Source organism: Marmota marmota, unplaced genomic scaffold (genome assembly GCF_001458135.2).
Source record: "Marmota marmota marmota unplaced genomic scaffold, marMar, whole genome shotgun sequence".
In the NCBI taxonomy this organism is placed as follows: Eukaryota; Metazoa; Chordata; class Mammalia; order Rodentia; family Sciuridae; genus Marmota; species Marmota marmota.
The window spans coordinates 6947935-6964739 of NW_026000021.1; the positions used below are offsets into that span (position 1 = coordinate 6947935).

The 16805-nt window shown below is 40.6% G+C and overlaps 1 protein-coding gene and 1 long non-coding RNA gene across 7 annotated transcripts in view; one reads left to right on the forward strand and one right to left on the reverse strand.

Moving 5' to 3' along the window:
* The window catches only part of Nckap5 (NCK associated protein 5), a 953350-nt gene that overhangs the window by 740312 nt on the left and 196233 nt on the right, over positions 1–16805 (reverse strand). The window contains exons 1-2 of one of the 6 annotated variants that reach the window (XM_048810452.1): positions 3072–3177; positions 615–780 (exon numbers count right to left, since the gene is read on the reverse strand). The exons of 3 other annotated variants lie outside the window; for them this stretch is intronic. In XM_048810452.1, the coding sequence (XP_048666409.1) occupies positions 615–632 (18 nt within the window). In that variant the 5' untranslated portion in view covers positions 633–780; positions 3072–3177. Of the gene's footprint in view, positions 1–614; positions 781–3071; positions 3237–16805 lie in introns of those variants that run through there. 2 more of the 6 variants (XM_048810453.1, XM_048810451.1) reach the window with 2 other exon arrangements.
* Positions 10653–14328, forward strand: LOC125618889. Its single transcript, XR_007350262.1, has 2 exons — positions 10653–10777; positions 10945–14328. It is a non-coding gene; the product is annotated as an uncharacterized LOC125618889 (long non-coding RNA).

Consider the following 16805-nt stretch of genomic DNA (forward strand, 5'->3'; position numbering starts at 1 on the left):
ATTCCATGTATGTATAGTATGTCAAAATATATTCTACTGTCATGTATATCTAAAAAGAACAAATAGAATAAAATTTTAAAAAACAAAGCAGGAACAGAGAGCTTTTCCTAAAATGTCCATCTGGACCCCTTCAATGACTGATCACAGTCTAGAAAGTGAAATCCAAATTATTTGATGTCCTTTCACTTTTCTAGTCCTGTCCTACCAATCTCTGCCTCAGATCTTTCACTCTGGCTACCCTTTCCCCTGCACCTGAACATGCCATTTCCTATTGGTGCTCATCATGCAGACCCTCATCTTTCACCTGGGGAATCCATTCCTCCTCAAAGTATCAGCTCCTGCATCACTTTTCTAAGAAATATTTCTTGCTTGGGTAAAACACCTCTGTGCATGGACTGCCCTGTGACCATCTCCCCAAGCATATTTATAATTTGTGGTACGTATGTTAAAAATGGGTGCACATATGCACCTGGACCCCCGCTTGCTTATGAGTCATGTTTCTAAAAGCATCACGGTTTATAACCTGTTTCCTTTTATTTACTACAACTGGTTCCCTTTACTCACAAGGGTGTCCTAGTGTAGGTGATGAATTGATAAATTGGCGGTTACCCTACCTGTGAGGTGACTGTCATCTTCTGTTGTCATCTCAATGCCCCGTCCATTTCCTAAAACTTGGGGTATGTTTTATATGCTCCAAAAGTGCATGAAGGAAGATATGAAGTGTGTGCCTGCAAAACCATCCTGTCACCTTCAGAAGCATATGGCAACTGTTCAGAAGGTCTGTGTAAAATCGAAACAAAGAAACAAATTGGCTCACACCTATTTCTTAAAAACGTGATTGTAGAGAGTAAACTAAAATCTTCTTTCTCAGTTGAATATCACTTTTTATACATTTGTGAGTTCCTTGTGGCTCCTAGGGACATTAGAGAAGTTCCATTCAGTCAATCAGGTGAGTGAGGACCAAAATACAGATGATTCCTTGGAACAGCCCCAGCCACTGGCTCTTCTCCAAGGGCAGCTGGGATTTCTGTGGCTCAGAACTTGGGCTCTGGTATCAGAATGTCTGCAATTGTTTTCTGTTTCTGCCCATGGAAGACATATGACTATGACTTTAACTTCTCCAGGCCTGCCTTGCCATGGCTCCTGCCTTAAAAAAGGGTGCTTACCTTGTATAGTTCTTTTGAGAATTAAATAATAAACTGTGCGAGTGTTTAGCCTGGTGCCTGTGCTAGAGAAAACTTGGAACAAAGAGTAGCCCTTATTATTTTATCTACTTTTATTTGTTGGAATTACAAATACTATTTCATTTGAGAAAGAGAATCACCTCCATTTAAAAAATACTTTGAAAAAAAAAAATCAGTGTTCTAGAATGTTGTGCTTGTAAAGATTCCAACCCAGTTCTCCCCTGGGATCTTTGTAACCTGAGTTGCTAATGGAGCCAGTGTTATTTCTTTACTCAGAAGTTCAGAGACTGAAGCCCACACCTTGCCTGTTCTCTAGTACCCGTCAGTGGAAAAGAAAATACCAACCTGGGGCTCAGATTTCGGTGGGAGCCACAGGTGAGGTTGGGTGCCAGCTTTTGGCAGTATGGCACTAAAAGAAGTGAATGCTCTTGCCAGGATTGGGAATATTACCGCAGCATGCCTATTGCAAATATTTACTTTTTTAGTTGAAACACCAGGGGACACTAGGGTTTCTGTTTGAACAGTGCTTTGAGGTAGGATTCATTGAAATGACATGGAACACTTTGCATAAATAAATTCTTTAATGATTATACATGTAACATATCATATCATCAAACTGAAAAATAAAGCTTGGGAAGACAAAATAATTCCAGTTATTTATGCATAACTCTAGTTCCCTAAACAGACCCAGGATAACTTGCACAAAGTATAAGAGAAGCTCTTTTGGCAAAACCGACGTATTGACTAAGGTTGAAAAAGAAGTATAATTTGGAAGATACAAGCTTGGGGCTATAGCCAATGCCTTTGTAGTCAAACAGACTTAGATTTGAGAAAACATTAAAACATCTGAAATATGAAATAGATGCAATAAATCTCACCTCTAATTAGAATGATAATAATAGTAGTTATTACTAATATCATTATCTTCTAGGGATATTTGACATCATTCCACCAAAAAAAGATGACAGAGTTCTATTTTCTTCTATTCTATTTTTATTGCTACTCTTATTTACAATTTTAAGTCAGCCCAAAAATATTCATCTGACTTAAAACCTGGCTTCAATAATTCCAATTTTTCTCTGCAGAGTTAGCAGATCAACACAGAAGTATGGAAATGAAATTGAGGTGTCTGCATTTTCATGACCAGGAGGCATGATAACATGTCCTAAAACTGTTTGATCTTGTTACCATTTCTGCTGAATACTTTGAGTCATGCAAGGATATAGAATGCCTTTTATTCAAAAGCTTCCAAAAGAGAGATTGCATCGGCAGAAATTCAGAGCAACTGCTGAAAGGCAATATTAATCCTGATCCTGGGATATTACACTAAATATTTGACAGGAATCCAAATTTTCCTGTAGCTTTCCACTAAGAAGATAATCTTTCATAATTTTAACTGTGAAAGGGGAGGATTTGATCTTTTGAAATGGAAAGGGTGAGTCTAATTGAATTTCCTTCTTTGGTTTCTTATTAAAGATGGGACCAGATTGAATCATATTCAATTAATGATTGTACTTGGATATATTGCTCTTTTCAGAAGCTGAAAATAAGATTAACAAAGCTCAAAAAAAGATGTAGGGGGCAATGGTGCCAATTCAACACTTACAGGGCTCGGCATACACAGGAACAAAGACCGGTTTCAATGCCATTTATTTATATGAGCCTTGAGCAGGCCAGGCCATTGTTCCTGACTAATGAGAATGGAGAAGAAAATTGTGTGACAGTGAACATCGTCCACGGAGGAAAAACAAATGTGCAAAGGCTGCAAATAATAATCAGGACATCCCACCAAGACCTGCCCCCTCTCCTGGCTACACAGCAATTAAATTATACCAAGTCCTTGTCATTGTCGCCGGGGCACACCTGTAATGTACCCATCCAGCCTACCTGCTGCTTGTCCACCAACATGGCTTAGCCTCAGGAATGTCTTCTCCATAAGGCTTTAGTAGCTTGAGTAACCATGAACCACATTTTATAGACTAATAATTATGCCATGTGATCTGACAAGTAAATTAGCACAGTTAGCCCAAATATTTTTAAACCAGGACTGTCCAGGAGTACAGTTGCTATGTAATTGCTATCTCCATAAAAATCTCTTTTGTAAGCTCTTCCAGGAGTATCATTTTTTTTTTCTTACACGTTAAACACTAGACTTTTACCACAACATACCTTCATATTATTTGCTAATTGCCTCATATCTCTGTTGGCTTGTCGTCTCCCTGGTGATGGGGTAAGGACTTCCAGGCAAACTGACAAGACTTCATTTCGTCAGTGTTCACACAATACCAAACACACAGTGGGAGCTCAATTAGCACTTCTCCAGGTGAGTTGGGGTGTCCGTCAGGGAAGGTGGCACAAGTTTGGAAGGCACATCTGGAATTTGCATTCTAGCTCTGACCCTTGACCCTGTATAAGCCTGAGCAAGTTTCTGCATTTACAGTATGGGTATAATAATACATAAAATAAATAGAATGCAATTTTATTATATGACATTTTTTTTTTTTGCAGTGCTTGGTTTGCAGTAAGAACTCTATCCATAGTCATTTCCTTGTTGAATAAAAATGCTGGCTTATCAACAGTTTTAGAATAGGAGAGGCAGTAGAGTGGAGTGCTAGTTCATGAACTTGGACTCTGAACAAGACTGAATAAGCTCAAACACCATCTAAGCCTGCTGGATGTTGGACTTGGGACAAGTCACTTACCGTGTTTGCTTCAGTGTCTTCGTCTGTGAAATGTGGATACAAATGGGACCCACCCCGAAGGTGGTGAGGGTTTAGTGGGTTCATACATACAAATCCCTTATGACAGCCTGATACAGACCAAGGTTCAGCTTCAGTATTATTCAGGAAGGGTCTTCTTGAGACACACAAATTAACTTGGTCAGTCTTAAATGTCTTTTAAAACTCTCGACCTATAATTCTGAGAAGAAAACTTACACTCTCGTCTTTAAATCTATATAAGGATTGCATTGAGATCATGTCTACCCTCTACACGAACACACACACACACACACACACACACACAGTTGTGCAGATCTAACTTCTTTCCTACTTCTATCACAATTCATGTCTCAGTTGCAGGATCTGAAATGCCCAACTAATTTATGATCTTCCATGAACATCAAGGATGCAAGACTATAGAGAGCCAAAACCACACCCTATACTCAGTTTGAAAGATGATATATTAGAACATAAATCTTCTCTAGAGAAGGCGTGAATGTGGAGCCACAAACGACTTGCCTAAAATGGAGGTTTGAGGAGGATGAGGTCTGCACTCTGGGTCTTGCTAGATCTGAACTACCAGGGTATCTTCCAATGAAGTTCATCTTTGTCTAAATATTAGGACACTTGCAAAAGATGGCCTGTGTCAGCCCAGCATGCTTTATTCAACTGGAAGCCTTTGCATGATTGGAATAGAAAATATTTGCCAAGGAAGTCTAATTGCAGAGTGCCATCCTCCCCCCTACCAACTGCGAATTTGCAGAGTTGGCAAAAGAATTTGGGTATTCCAAGGATGAGCAAAGCATGAGCTCAGCACCAGGATGAAAAAATAAACTAAGGCAATAAACTCATTTTGTGGCCTACTCACTACTTAAATTCTTTGCAATAGAAAATTACCATTTTAGCAATTACCATTCCCCTCTGGTTGCGCTCTGCTGGCCCCACTGCCTCTTCTTGTCACCAGTCCTTTTAAATGTGGTCTTTACAGTAATTCCAGTTGCTTTAGGCACTTCCCAAGTGAACTCAGGGGGAAATTAATATAATAGCAAAGATTTTTATTTGTGTATTTATAGAGTCCTCCCTGCATCAATTTTGTTCTTTTGGTCTCTCTACCATAAAAATTCTCTACCAGGTATCTCTCCTTTGTGTTTGTTTTGCTTCATTTGAATTAAAATTTGTTTAGTGGTGCATTGTAATTATACATAATGGTGGGATTCATTGTAACATATCTGCATATGTTACACAATATGATAATCTACCTTCTCTTACCCCCAAATACAATTCAACTGCACTTCAAGTTGAGGAGACTTTGAAAAGCAGGCCCACACTGCTTTCAGGATGGAGCAAAATGTAACAACAAAAAAGACTCACCACAGGACACAGACAGGATGCAGCTCCACAGCAAAACCAAAGTTGAGTGTGGGGGAAGGCAAATTGCCAGAGGGCAACCTGCCGATCCTGGCAGGAACATCAGGTAGATGTCAAGTGAAACCTGCCTTCCCTGGTAGAGGCAGCAGACACAAAGGATGCTATTCTGACATTCTGAAAGGGCAGGCATTGTCTCACACCTGAGCTCTGTTCAGTGAGAGAGAAGGAGTTAGGTACCCAAACTGAGACAGGAAGGAAGGGAGGGAGGCACGGAGGAAATAAAATGAAAAGAGTTGCAACAGGGCTGAATTAATATGATGCTAAGTAGAGTTATACAAATAGGAGGGGCTTATAACAAAGATAGCCCTCTCCAGGGAAGACTTCCCTCACCCTGTGGCATCTATGAAAAACACCCCACTAGGGGTCATTGGTGAGATCTGGCCTTCCCTCTGATAGTTGCAAGCTGCCTGTCAGCTGCCCTCTGATGAACTCACTGTCTGCACTAGTTGCTTTCAACTAAGGAAGATTTTGCTCCCCACTGGGGCATGTGGCAATGGCTAGACATAGGTAATGATTATATTAGGAAGGTGCTATTGATATGTAGGGGGCAGAGGGCATCCGTGCTGCTAAACATCTTACAAAGCCCAAGGTAGCCTCACAGTGAAGTGTGTCTGGGTGGAAAATCTCTGGTCTACTCTAATGCTATCTAGCCCCCGAATCCTCATTTCCATTCTCTGAGTCTCTGTCTTGACTCTCTGTCCCACTTTATAAATATCTTCAGGACCCTGACCACATCTGACACCTTATTCTGTGGCCCGCTGTTCTGCCACAGAGCTCTGCATACAGCAGGGAGAGGAAAGCAAAGTCTGCTCCCCTGGGAGCAAGAGAAATTCTCCTCTTGGCAGAAATTCTTCTTAGACTTTGCAGGACACAGAGTGGCATGGCAGAAGCATTGTCCCCATCAAAACAAAGGACAAGAGGTGAGCTGCTCTCATGATTAAGATGTGCCAGGGAATAACCTGGCTGAAACAAAGAGGTGAAGACCAGATAGCCACATCACATCCAGGAAAGTCAACAGGAAAACATGGGCATTTCACTGTTTAGATGATGCTTTTAAACATAAATTAGGGGAAAGTCCAAATGAAATATGAAACAGGTAAAAAATTGATCTGACTGCCTCTTGGTGCTGCACTGAGTCTCTGCTAGTCTTTCACCTGGAATTGGTTTCAGATGCACCTGTGCTTGTTTGGGGCTTTTGTGGAGCAGAAATACCAGGGACAGCGTGTTCTCTCTCCCACCTCCCTTTTTTCTTCCCCTCCTATTATCTTTCTCTTCCCCCTCTCTGTCTCCACTTTCCATCTCTTCTATATCTTTCTCTCTAGCCTAATTGACTCAGGAAAAAAACAAAAAACATATCACTTGCTCAGTGGAAGCTGTGTGCTGAGAGCCATAGCCAAGTAGGAATGATGCATGGCATTTTTGGTTGAAAGGTGATGCCAGCAAGCCATTGAGATGATATGATTATGTTAAGATCTGCATTCAAATGGATATTAGACCCCTGCTGTCCGCCTCAGCCTGCTACTTTGGAGCTCTAGCGGGACTCCCGGAGAGTTCCCATTGGTTGGGGAAGTGCGGTAGGAGGGATTTCCGGAGGAGGGATTTGTCTGTTGGTGTAGTGTGGCCCGGGAGAACACCCGCATGTGTGGTTCGGCATATTTCCCGGGAGAGTGCATGGAATTGGCGGGAGTTTCAAAAATAAAGTTTGTTCCTGCTTGAATGGCTCGTGATTTTGTGCCCAGCCAGACTGCAGCAGCTGTGGGCATCACCTTGCCCCAAAGCCCTCCAAGGTCACCCTGGTGCCCCATCTGTATGTTGTCAGACCTTACTTCCTCATAAGCCACGCTTTCCAAGCTGTTGTCCCACGGGGCTGAGGGCCAGCTCCTTAGGACTGTCACCACCATCCCTTCTCCAGCACCTAGCAAGTGCTAGACATATGCTCAATAAGCCTTTGCAGAACTATCTAAAGAGGAGATTTGTGACCATCTGAGATGGAGACAAACCATGGCTAAAGAACCCAATTTCCAAGAAGGTAGCATGGATGATATCTGAGGTAGGAGATTCACTTGGGGGCCCAGCAAGTCCTCTCTGGGGTCTGAAGGCTAGTCTACCTGGGAAGAAGAAGCAGCCAGAAATTCCTACCCCGATCACTCTTCCCTGTCTCCTGTGGGTGGATTTCAGAGTACTCATTTTAAATGAAGATAAAAGGCACTTGAGACTTCTTCCAGATGTTAATTTTTGAGTGACATGAATGGCTCAAAGTCTCAACACACATTCATCAAGATGTTTTTCTCTTTCTACCTGTTTTTCCTAATGGCAAACAAAACAAAACTGTAAGCGAGTCAGATCGAGGGTTTTGTCAAGCCCGTTTCCTCAAGGATTCATATTGACAGGACTGTCACAGCCTTCAAATGTTCTCTCTTGTTCTGGCCCTGCCCTGCCTGGCTGGGGCCAATGTGAATCTCACAATCTCTGACAGCAGAGCCTAGGAAGAGACTTCCACCTTCCTGGGTCCTCCTTTTTCTTGGCTCAATGCTGGCTCTTGCTCTAAATGGTTCTCTTCTTGTCTGTACTTCAGTGAAAGCAAACAATGTACTCCTCAGGTGATCGCCACCGGCTGCTTGGCAGGATCCTATGAACTTCCACACTGGCCTTGGCAATGCCCTCAGTTTCAGATGCAGTTTCAGCCCATCCCCAGGAACCTACCTGCTTCACTGCAGTGCCCCTCCCTGGGGCTGGCCCTCCTCCCTTGCCCTCTGTCCCTTTCTGGCTGACTTCTGGACTCCGCTTCCTGGAGCTTCCTGAAACCTCTGAGCTGAATGCAGTCCTCTCTTGGCATGGTTCACCTTGCATGTGACCCTGAGGCTGCTGGAGCCCTAGCTGGTGCACGCCCTGGAGAGGTGTACTCTGCCTGTGAGTTTCAAATTTAAAGTGGCTTCCATCAGTGGTAGTCCCAGCTTACCCCAAACCTCCTGCTTTCTGCTTCAAACCTGTTTTTACTTTTTCTTTCTCCTGTGTCAGAGCTGTTTTCTGTGCTGGAAGAGGGGAGGCGAGGATAAACCAAGGGACCTGTTTAGTCTACTTGCATTCTCCTGGTGATCTGATCTTTTTTAGTGACTTCTGAACCTAGAATTGAAGATTTGGGCAGGCTTATCTATGGATATGTTTCAGATAGTTTCACACCCCTGCCCTGGTCAACTGGCTGCTCTTAATTGCGTAAAAGATTATTAATCAATTCACAATAAAAACTTAGCAAATGTAGGACTTTGTGATATTCCAATTCATACTAGCAACATAAATGTTGGGTTTTTTTTTTTTAATGGCTTGATTTTGTTCACTCTACTTCATGGTCTAGAATGTTCCCATTCTCGTGATTGGCCTATCTGAACCTTTTAAATGAAATTGGTAGCTGTCCAGACCCTCTGATGGTTTGTGACATCACTCAGATGAGGAAAGAACAAAGGAAAGAAGGAAAAACTGATGTCCTTAAGTTTGGGAAGTACGATTTAGAGAAAGACCCACAGCATCTTCAAGCAGTTTAAGCACAACAGAACTGCTAACATGGGGCCCTAAAACTCTGCAAGACCAACATGAAAAAGGTTTTTGTTTATTTGTTTCATTTTCTTTCAAGATGCACACATCCCTTGGCATTGTTTGAAAATACCCTGTGGTCTAGGAGAGGGAAGCTGAGACTTTGGTCATGCATCTCTCTCTTTCCTATTTAGCAAGAGGATAATGAACCCTGCCCTTTTTATCCCAGCGGGGTGTTAAAGGGATCAAGTGAGATAAGGAATGTGAGACTCCAATCTAAGATCAGGAGGTTCCCAGAGGCCTCTCTGTGGGTGTTATCTTCGGGGATTTGCCAGGGTGCTGTGCCTGCCTTCTTTGCACTCTGATCTGGGCTTTTCCACTTTATTGACTGAAGCAGAACCGGAGTCAGACCTCTCCCTGAATTAGATTGCCATTGCCAGCACCTCTGAACCCAGGGCTTACACCTGGGGCCAGGCACAGCTTTGCTCCTGATGGAATCCATCTGTTCTCCAAATGCTCCCTCGGTGGCCCACTTTCGCCTCTTCCTCATTATGATTCCCTGTGGATTTTACTCCTTGTGAACAATTGTTTTAACTAATTCTTGGCCTTTGTAAGATCTCAAGAGGTGAGGATAGATTCCACATGAAGATAAAAGACACTCCCTTAAGTCATATTGCTAATTTCACCTGAGGACACTAAACATTTTCTTGGGATTGAGTGATTCACTTGGCAAAGGAAAAAACTCATTGAAGGCCATTCTACTTCTACAAGATAGCAAGCTGCAGAAATGTTAGATATTTTAACTTCCTCTATGTTTCACTGTTTTGAAACAGTTCCCAAATCAAGGCAGTTCTCAATTTATATGAGAGATGAGTCTGACAAGGGAGCACTCCTGGTAAGAATGCTTTGTAAGTTGAAACTTACAGATTTACAAATCCACAAATACTTAGTCAATGACAATTTTGAAAAGCCAACATTATGTAAGGTATTGTGGAAGGGATAAAGATGTTAACAATCAAATTCAAAGCAACTAATCTTTAAAAGGAACTAGGCTTTTAAAAAAAAGCATTTATTTTAAAACACTTTTCCTATGTATTTGACAACTCTCATAAAAATCTTAGGACAGTTATTATCATTGTTGACATTTTATAAACAAGAAAAACAGAAGGTCACTTTGAAAGGCTTTGGATGAAAATACCGGATTCTTTGACTTCCAACTTCAAATCCTTCTCACTGTGCAATCCTTAGATTGCAGGAAGTAATGTCCTCAAGAAGAGCAGACACACAATATTTCTTGGCTCTTCTTAGGAGCAATCACTTTTTTTTTTCCTTACTGCAGTGAGAGGAGAAGGTCTAATGGGGTTGTTCCAGTTGGTCCACAAGGAAGGACCAGATTTTCAATAGCACTGGAACAGAAAGAAAGGGATGATCTAGGGAGAGGAAGAAGGGACAGGTGAGCAGAACAATATCAGGGAACTTCAGATGAACAGCTTGCTGGAGGCCATGGAGAAAATAACAACAACAAGCGAGCAATAAGTCAAAAGATGGGTTGTACAAAACCTCATGATTGGGCTGAGGGATTCAGACATCCTTCAGTGTCAACTGGGAGCTATGCTGTAAGTATCTGTGGCAGCGTGGTGGTGTCTCAAACAGATGCTGCAATTCAACTTGTGTTTCAGGGGAATTAGCCTTGTCTTCATGCAACACAGACGGGCATAGAGAGGAGGTGAAGACCAATCACAGGAGAAACTAGAGAATCCTCCCAGGGGTCCATGGAAGAATTAATTCAGTGATCACTGAAAAGCTGATAATCGTGTGAGCCACTTCCCTCTGCCACACTCTTCTGCCATGATGTTCAGCCTCACCTTGAGCCCCGAAGAATGGAGCCACCTTCTATGGATTAAGATCTCTGAAACTGTGAGTCCTCAAATAAACTTGCCCTCCCCTAACATTGTGCTGGTCAGATCCTTTAGTCACAGCAGCAAAAAAAAAAAAAAAAAAAAAAAAAAAGACTAAAATAGGTGGTGTACCCTTGAAGGGGATATTAGGACTGTGACCCGTCCTCTTTCTCTATTGCTTCTCAGGTATCAGGAGCTGAGCAGCTCCCTCTGCCACACCCACTCCTGCCAGGATCATCTGTGTCACCAAAGGACCCAGAGCAATGGACCACCCAACTGTGAACTGAAACCTGCAAAACTGTGATACAAAAACTTTTCTACTTATAAGTTAATTATTTCAAGTTTTTTTTTTTTTTGTCACAATGATGGAAAGCATTTAACAAACAGAACAGTCTGAGTACAGCTGACTGATACAGAGTTCCATGTACACTACTTCCAATGATTGTCCACAACAGTGAAGCAAAACAAAATACTGATGGGTGGCCAGAGCAGTGTCTTAAGTTTGTACACTTAAAATTTATACTCCTACTTGATTTCACAGAAATAATTTTGATTATGTTAATTTCTGAAATGAAAGTTTTATTCTCCTATTGGACTTACTCTCTCCTCAATCAGCATTTTTTGCCAATAAGAGTTATAGTATTTGTTCTAGAAAATAAAAGAAAAAAAAAAGCACACCAAAGGCAAAATTTATGAGCTTCTGGAAACACTCTGAACCATTTCAACATGGGAGAGCTCATGCCTTTCATTGACTTGAGAGGAAGAGAAAGCCCAAATTTAACTAATCCACTCTTTATAGTCGTGTCAAGTAATCCAATTGTTTATCCTGAGCAGTCAAGAGGAAAGAGTGTTAAATCTAAAACACAAGTAGCACATGTAAGTGCTTGATTAGGTTTTCTTCGGGATTTCTCCAAAGGCTGAAAATTGAACTTTGCCTAGAAGCATATGTTTGGGGAGCTTTTTCTTAAAGAATTTTCCCCTCTTTTAGAAAGTCTATTGATAAACGAGGAACTTGAGCTTAGGTAACGCTTATGATTTGGATAGAAGGTGTTCTCCCAGATTTCTGCTAATGTAGGAATGTTAAGAAGCAAAATCATTAGATTTTTGAGAGCTATAATCTAATTAGTGGATTAATTCATTTGAAGGATTAATAATTTAAAAGGACTACTGTAGTGGGCAGTAACTGTTGGCTGGAGGATGTAGGTCACTGGGGGTATGCCTTTGGGGATTATATCTTGCCCCTGGCTCCTCCCTCTCTTTTTCTCTGCTTCCTTGCCTCTGTGTCCTGAGCAGCTTTTCTCCACCACCCCTTCCGCCATGATGTTATGCCTCATATCAGGTCCAAAGCAATGGTTCAATTGACCACTAACTGAATCTCTGAAACCATGAGCCAAAATAATATTTTTTCCCTCTAGGTTGTTCTTATTGGTCACAGCTATGAAAAGCTGACTGCCACACTATCTGAGCCTTGCAGTTACATGCTTCTGAATCTCTGTAGTTATTTCTTTCCTTTCAATAAAATAACATAGACAAGTTTCTGTACTTATAGAACCAAATAGGCACCATGTACACGTGAACAAAAATATGAGCTACTCATTGACATTTTCTTCCCACAGCGAATCTGATGCTCTGTGGCATCTCCGTGCACTTTGTGTATTCCTCCCCAAATTGTATAAAATGATTTCTCCTGTACTAGATTGTATGTGCAAGATCAATGGTGATTTAAGATCCACTTTACATTCCTGTTACTAATGGCAGAGTAGCTGCTCTATAAGTCTTCAGTGAATCAATGGATAAATAAATGAATGAATGTTTCCTAAACTGCTATTAACTATTATTAATATTAGAAATTGAATTTCTACCTCTAGTGCTTGTTCCTTTTGCATTCAACTTTGGCCTTATGGTTCAGAGCTCTTGTTTCCTTAGGTAAAAGTTATTGGAAGTAATATATTTTATATTAAGAATATTTCAAGGGAGTCTGAGGTTGTAGCTCAATGGTAGAACACTTGGCTGATGTGCACTAAGTACTGAATTTGATCCTCAGTACTGGAACAGAAAAGCATTTAAAGGGATTGTAAAACATATTAGAGTCATAGAAACTATTAAAATATGTGAATGGCACTTTATAACTGACATGGAGTATGGCTTCTTTGTAAGATAAAAATATTGAACCAGATTATTTCTGAAATTTGAAATAATTAGACTCTTGGGTTACTTCTAATGTTGAGAATATTTGAACTAAGAAATATAGGTTATCCTCTAAGATACAGCAGTTTATTTGAATAATATGACTCTCCACCTTTCAAAATGCTCTATTGATAAGATATATAGTCCTATCTGAAGTGGATCTCACAGGGCTATGATCCTAGACTGCAGCATCTCAATTTCACCACCTTTTCTCTCTTACCATATTGATTTGAACAATAAAAGGAGGTTAAAATATGTAATCAACATTATTATGCCTGATCCAAATCTCACAGTTTTATAGCACTTTCTTTTAAAAGAAGTTATAAAACTTGAAGGCTGAAGACTCTCAGAGGCCTCATAACACAATTCCATCAATCGTCAGAAGTTGACAACTTTGAAACATCTGTGCCTCCAACCTTGAGCACTTGGAATCCCAGGGAACTTGTCATCTTCCAGGTGGTCCATGGATTTCTACAGAGGGGTCGCATTGTAGGGTATCAACAATGGACCTTACAGAAGTAGTGATTGATTTGGGCAAATTTGGCCTCTTGAGTCAATACAGCCTAAGCTAAACCCTTCTCCTAAATAAATACATACCCAAACCACATTCAAAAATTTTTTAAAAATTAAGTTTATTTGTTCAGTTAAGCATACCCATCTGTTCTTCAGACTTACATTCCAAATTCCATCTTCCATCCCTCAGGTAATGTCATAGTGAGTCATTTTTTATATCCCAGCCATTAGCTTCTGAATACATTCCAATTTGTCCATCAAGCTGCTTTTAATATATGGTAATCCTATCTTGAGCACACTTATTTTCAGTATAATTGGACCAGTTCAGTGTAGGCGAACATGATGACCTCCCTCATTCCATTAATGCATCCTCTGGTAACATTACTTTTGAGGAGCCATTCATACTGATATCACTGTTGATTATGTAAATACATATTGTCACTAAGCTGATAGCCTCTGATGATGCAATTGTACACTTCATTTTATAACTACGCCAGGCTTCACATTCATTTCTTTTACATACTTTAAAAATATATTTAACATCTTGATTGGCTGAAATTTTTCAAACAACCACACACTATCCTCCAGTAAGATACACATAACTTCTATTATCTTCACTCATACCATTGACCAAAAACTTGAACAGCCCCAAGGTACTAAAAAGGGACATGCAGCATGCCACAAAACCTTCTTCTGGTTGACACCAGTGTCTCTTTGGGAGTAATAATTCTGCCAAGATCTAATCCACCACACAATACTAACTTTCAGACCAGATTTATCCATGTTTTGCCCAAGGGTAAGTGGGAATTCTTGTGGGAGTTTCCACAAGCTAAAATTTAAAAATTAATAAATAAAAAAAAAGATTTTGTCAAAAATCAAGACAGAGAATATTTTATTATTTTATTGCTTAATCTGTGTGTGTTGGGTTAAATAGTGTTCCTCCTGCCCCAAAATCCACAACCACCCAGAAACTGTGAATGTGACCTTATTTAGAAATAGGGTCTTTTGTAGATGTAATCCTGTCTGGAAAAGGTCACACTGGGATGGGGTGGACTCTAAGCTGGACTAGTTACTGTAAAGGAGACGGAGTGTTGGGCACATTCACAATGCAGAGGGAAGACAGCCAGGGTCATAGAGGCAGAGACTGGAGTGATGCTTCAAGGGCCAAGAAATGCCTGCAACTGCCAAAAGCCCAAGGGCCAAAGGATTCTTCCCCAGAGACCTCACAGGGGTGGTGGACGAGCTGATGCCCCAGTTACAGGCTTCAAGTCTGCAGAACTGGAATAAACTTGCTTTTTAAAGACGCCTAATTTGTGGTAGCTTGTTAAGGCAGCTGTAGGAAATGAACACACGGTGTTCCAGGTGGGGGATGCACACCTGTCCCACTACCTGCCCAGTCCTTATGGGCACATCGTCTGCCCTGTCTCAGTCTCTTCATTCCAGCTACCTCTCTCCCTGCTGCCCACAGCACAGTCACTGAAGTGAGGACAAACTGGCACTAGTAATATACTCATTGTCACATTTTACAATGATTTCTTGAATGGTACTCTTTCGCTTCCAATTAGATTATAATCTTAATGATGGTAAGAATTATACTTGTCCCTTTGTATAAAGAACCCAAATCCACTCATGCCCAGAGCTGGTGAACACCATACCACAGACATACACAAACCTCCAGCACCTGACTTGGAAGAACTGGGCCCAAAAAGAAAGTGATTCAGTTAGGACTAATTTGGAATAGTTAATCCTTCTAAGTGGCATTAACAAACTGCGATAGTACTTTAAAGAATATGTCACAATATGTAAATGGAGAGGAAAAAATGAAGTACAGTTATATCTTTTAATGGGATTCTTTTACTAAGGCAAAAAATTTTAAAATGAATCTCTTCACTTACTAGAGAGAAGAAAGATCAGTAGAGTAGATGAAGGGGAATGAAAGGAGGGGAGGAGGGGGGTTAGAGAAAGACAGTGGGATGATCCGACCTAACTTTCCTATGTAAATGTATGACTACGCCACAGAGGACCTCACCACCATGTACATCCACAAGGCACTAATTAACAACAACAAAAATCTACAAGTAAATATCAAACAGATCCGTAGAGCAGAGGAAAGGGAACAGGGGGAGGGAGGAGGGAAAGAAAATGGGAAGTACTAGGGACAAGATTAGAAAAAATTATATTCCGTTCTTGTATAATTTTATCAAAATGAGTCCTAATGTTATGTATCACTAAAAAGAACCAATATAAAAGTATATGGTAGATAGTTTATTCTTTCTTCTTTCCCTTTTTGATGGTATTTTGTGCTGTTCTACTCTTAATTTTTTAACTGAAAGCTTTATCATAGTATTGATCTATCTATAATTCACATATTGTTCTCAGTAGATTGTTCAAAATCATAAAGTACACTCTAAAGAGGAAAGAGTGTAATCAGTAGCTCCTGATCAGGAATACTTGAGTATTCCTTAAGAAGCCATCCTTTACTTTGATCTTATGGTCCATGGATCTGAACTTTTTAAAATCAGAAGCACTCAGTAAATACAAAGTAAATCCACTAAGAACCCATTTCTCACCTAGTCCCCCCCCCCTTTTTTTTATTTCACCTTGCAAAGAATTGAAGGCCAAAATTTTAATAAAATGGGCCAGAACCTATTCACATGCAGGAATCAGAAGGTTTACAGCCCAGCAGCACATGGGTGTTCTTTTCAACAATGATCTGCGCCAGTGAAAGTCAAGTTATTTTCTGTGGAAAAGTGAGTTGTATGCCTTGCCTGTCATCTAACAAGTCCTTTCCCTGGAATGCCACACATGGTCACGTAACAATCACATAGAGGCATATAACTGTTTCTTTTCCTTTGTCACCAAGATAACATATCCACTTAACTAGGTACACACTATTGTAGTGTAACTTTTAAAAAGAAAACTTCCCTTCCCACAGCAGGGCATAGAGTGAACAAATCAGTTATCAAACCAATGTCCTTCATCCTTGGTGCCAATTGATGTCAGGTAACCCCACAATCACAGAAATCCTGGCCTGAAAAATCAATTATGATCTTTGACTTCTCCTGGAATAAACCACTTGCATGACTTGCCACTGGACCCTTGACTAATAGTATCACTGAGGACAAGTCTTCTCAACCCAAAAGAGTTGTAAGAATTTCAAACATTTCCCTTCTAAAAAGGAATAGCATATGGTCTTCCCTCATGTGCAATTATGCACATATTGAGAAATGACATGTCTATGTACACTATGTACACTGCAAGCAAATTTAGATGAAGATAAACTTTACAGAAAAGAAAGGATTCCATTTAGCATTCTTTAGGACAGGTAATCTAGCAAATGAGTACCC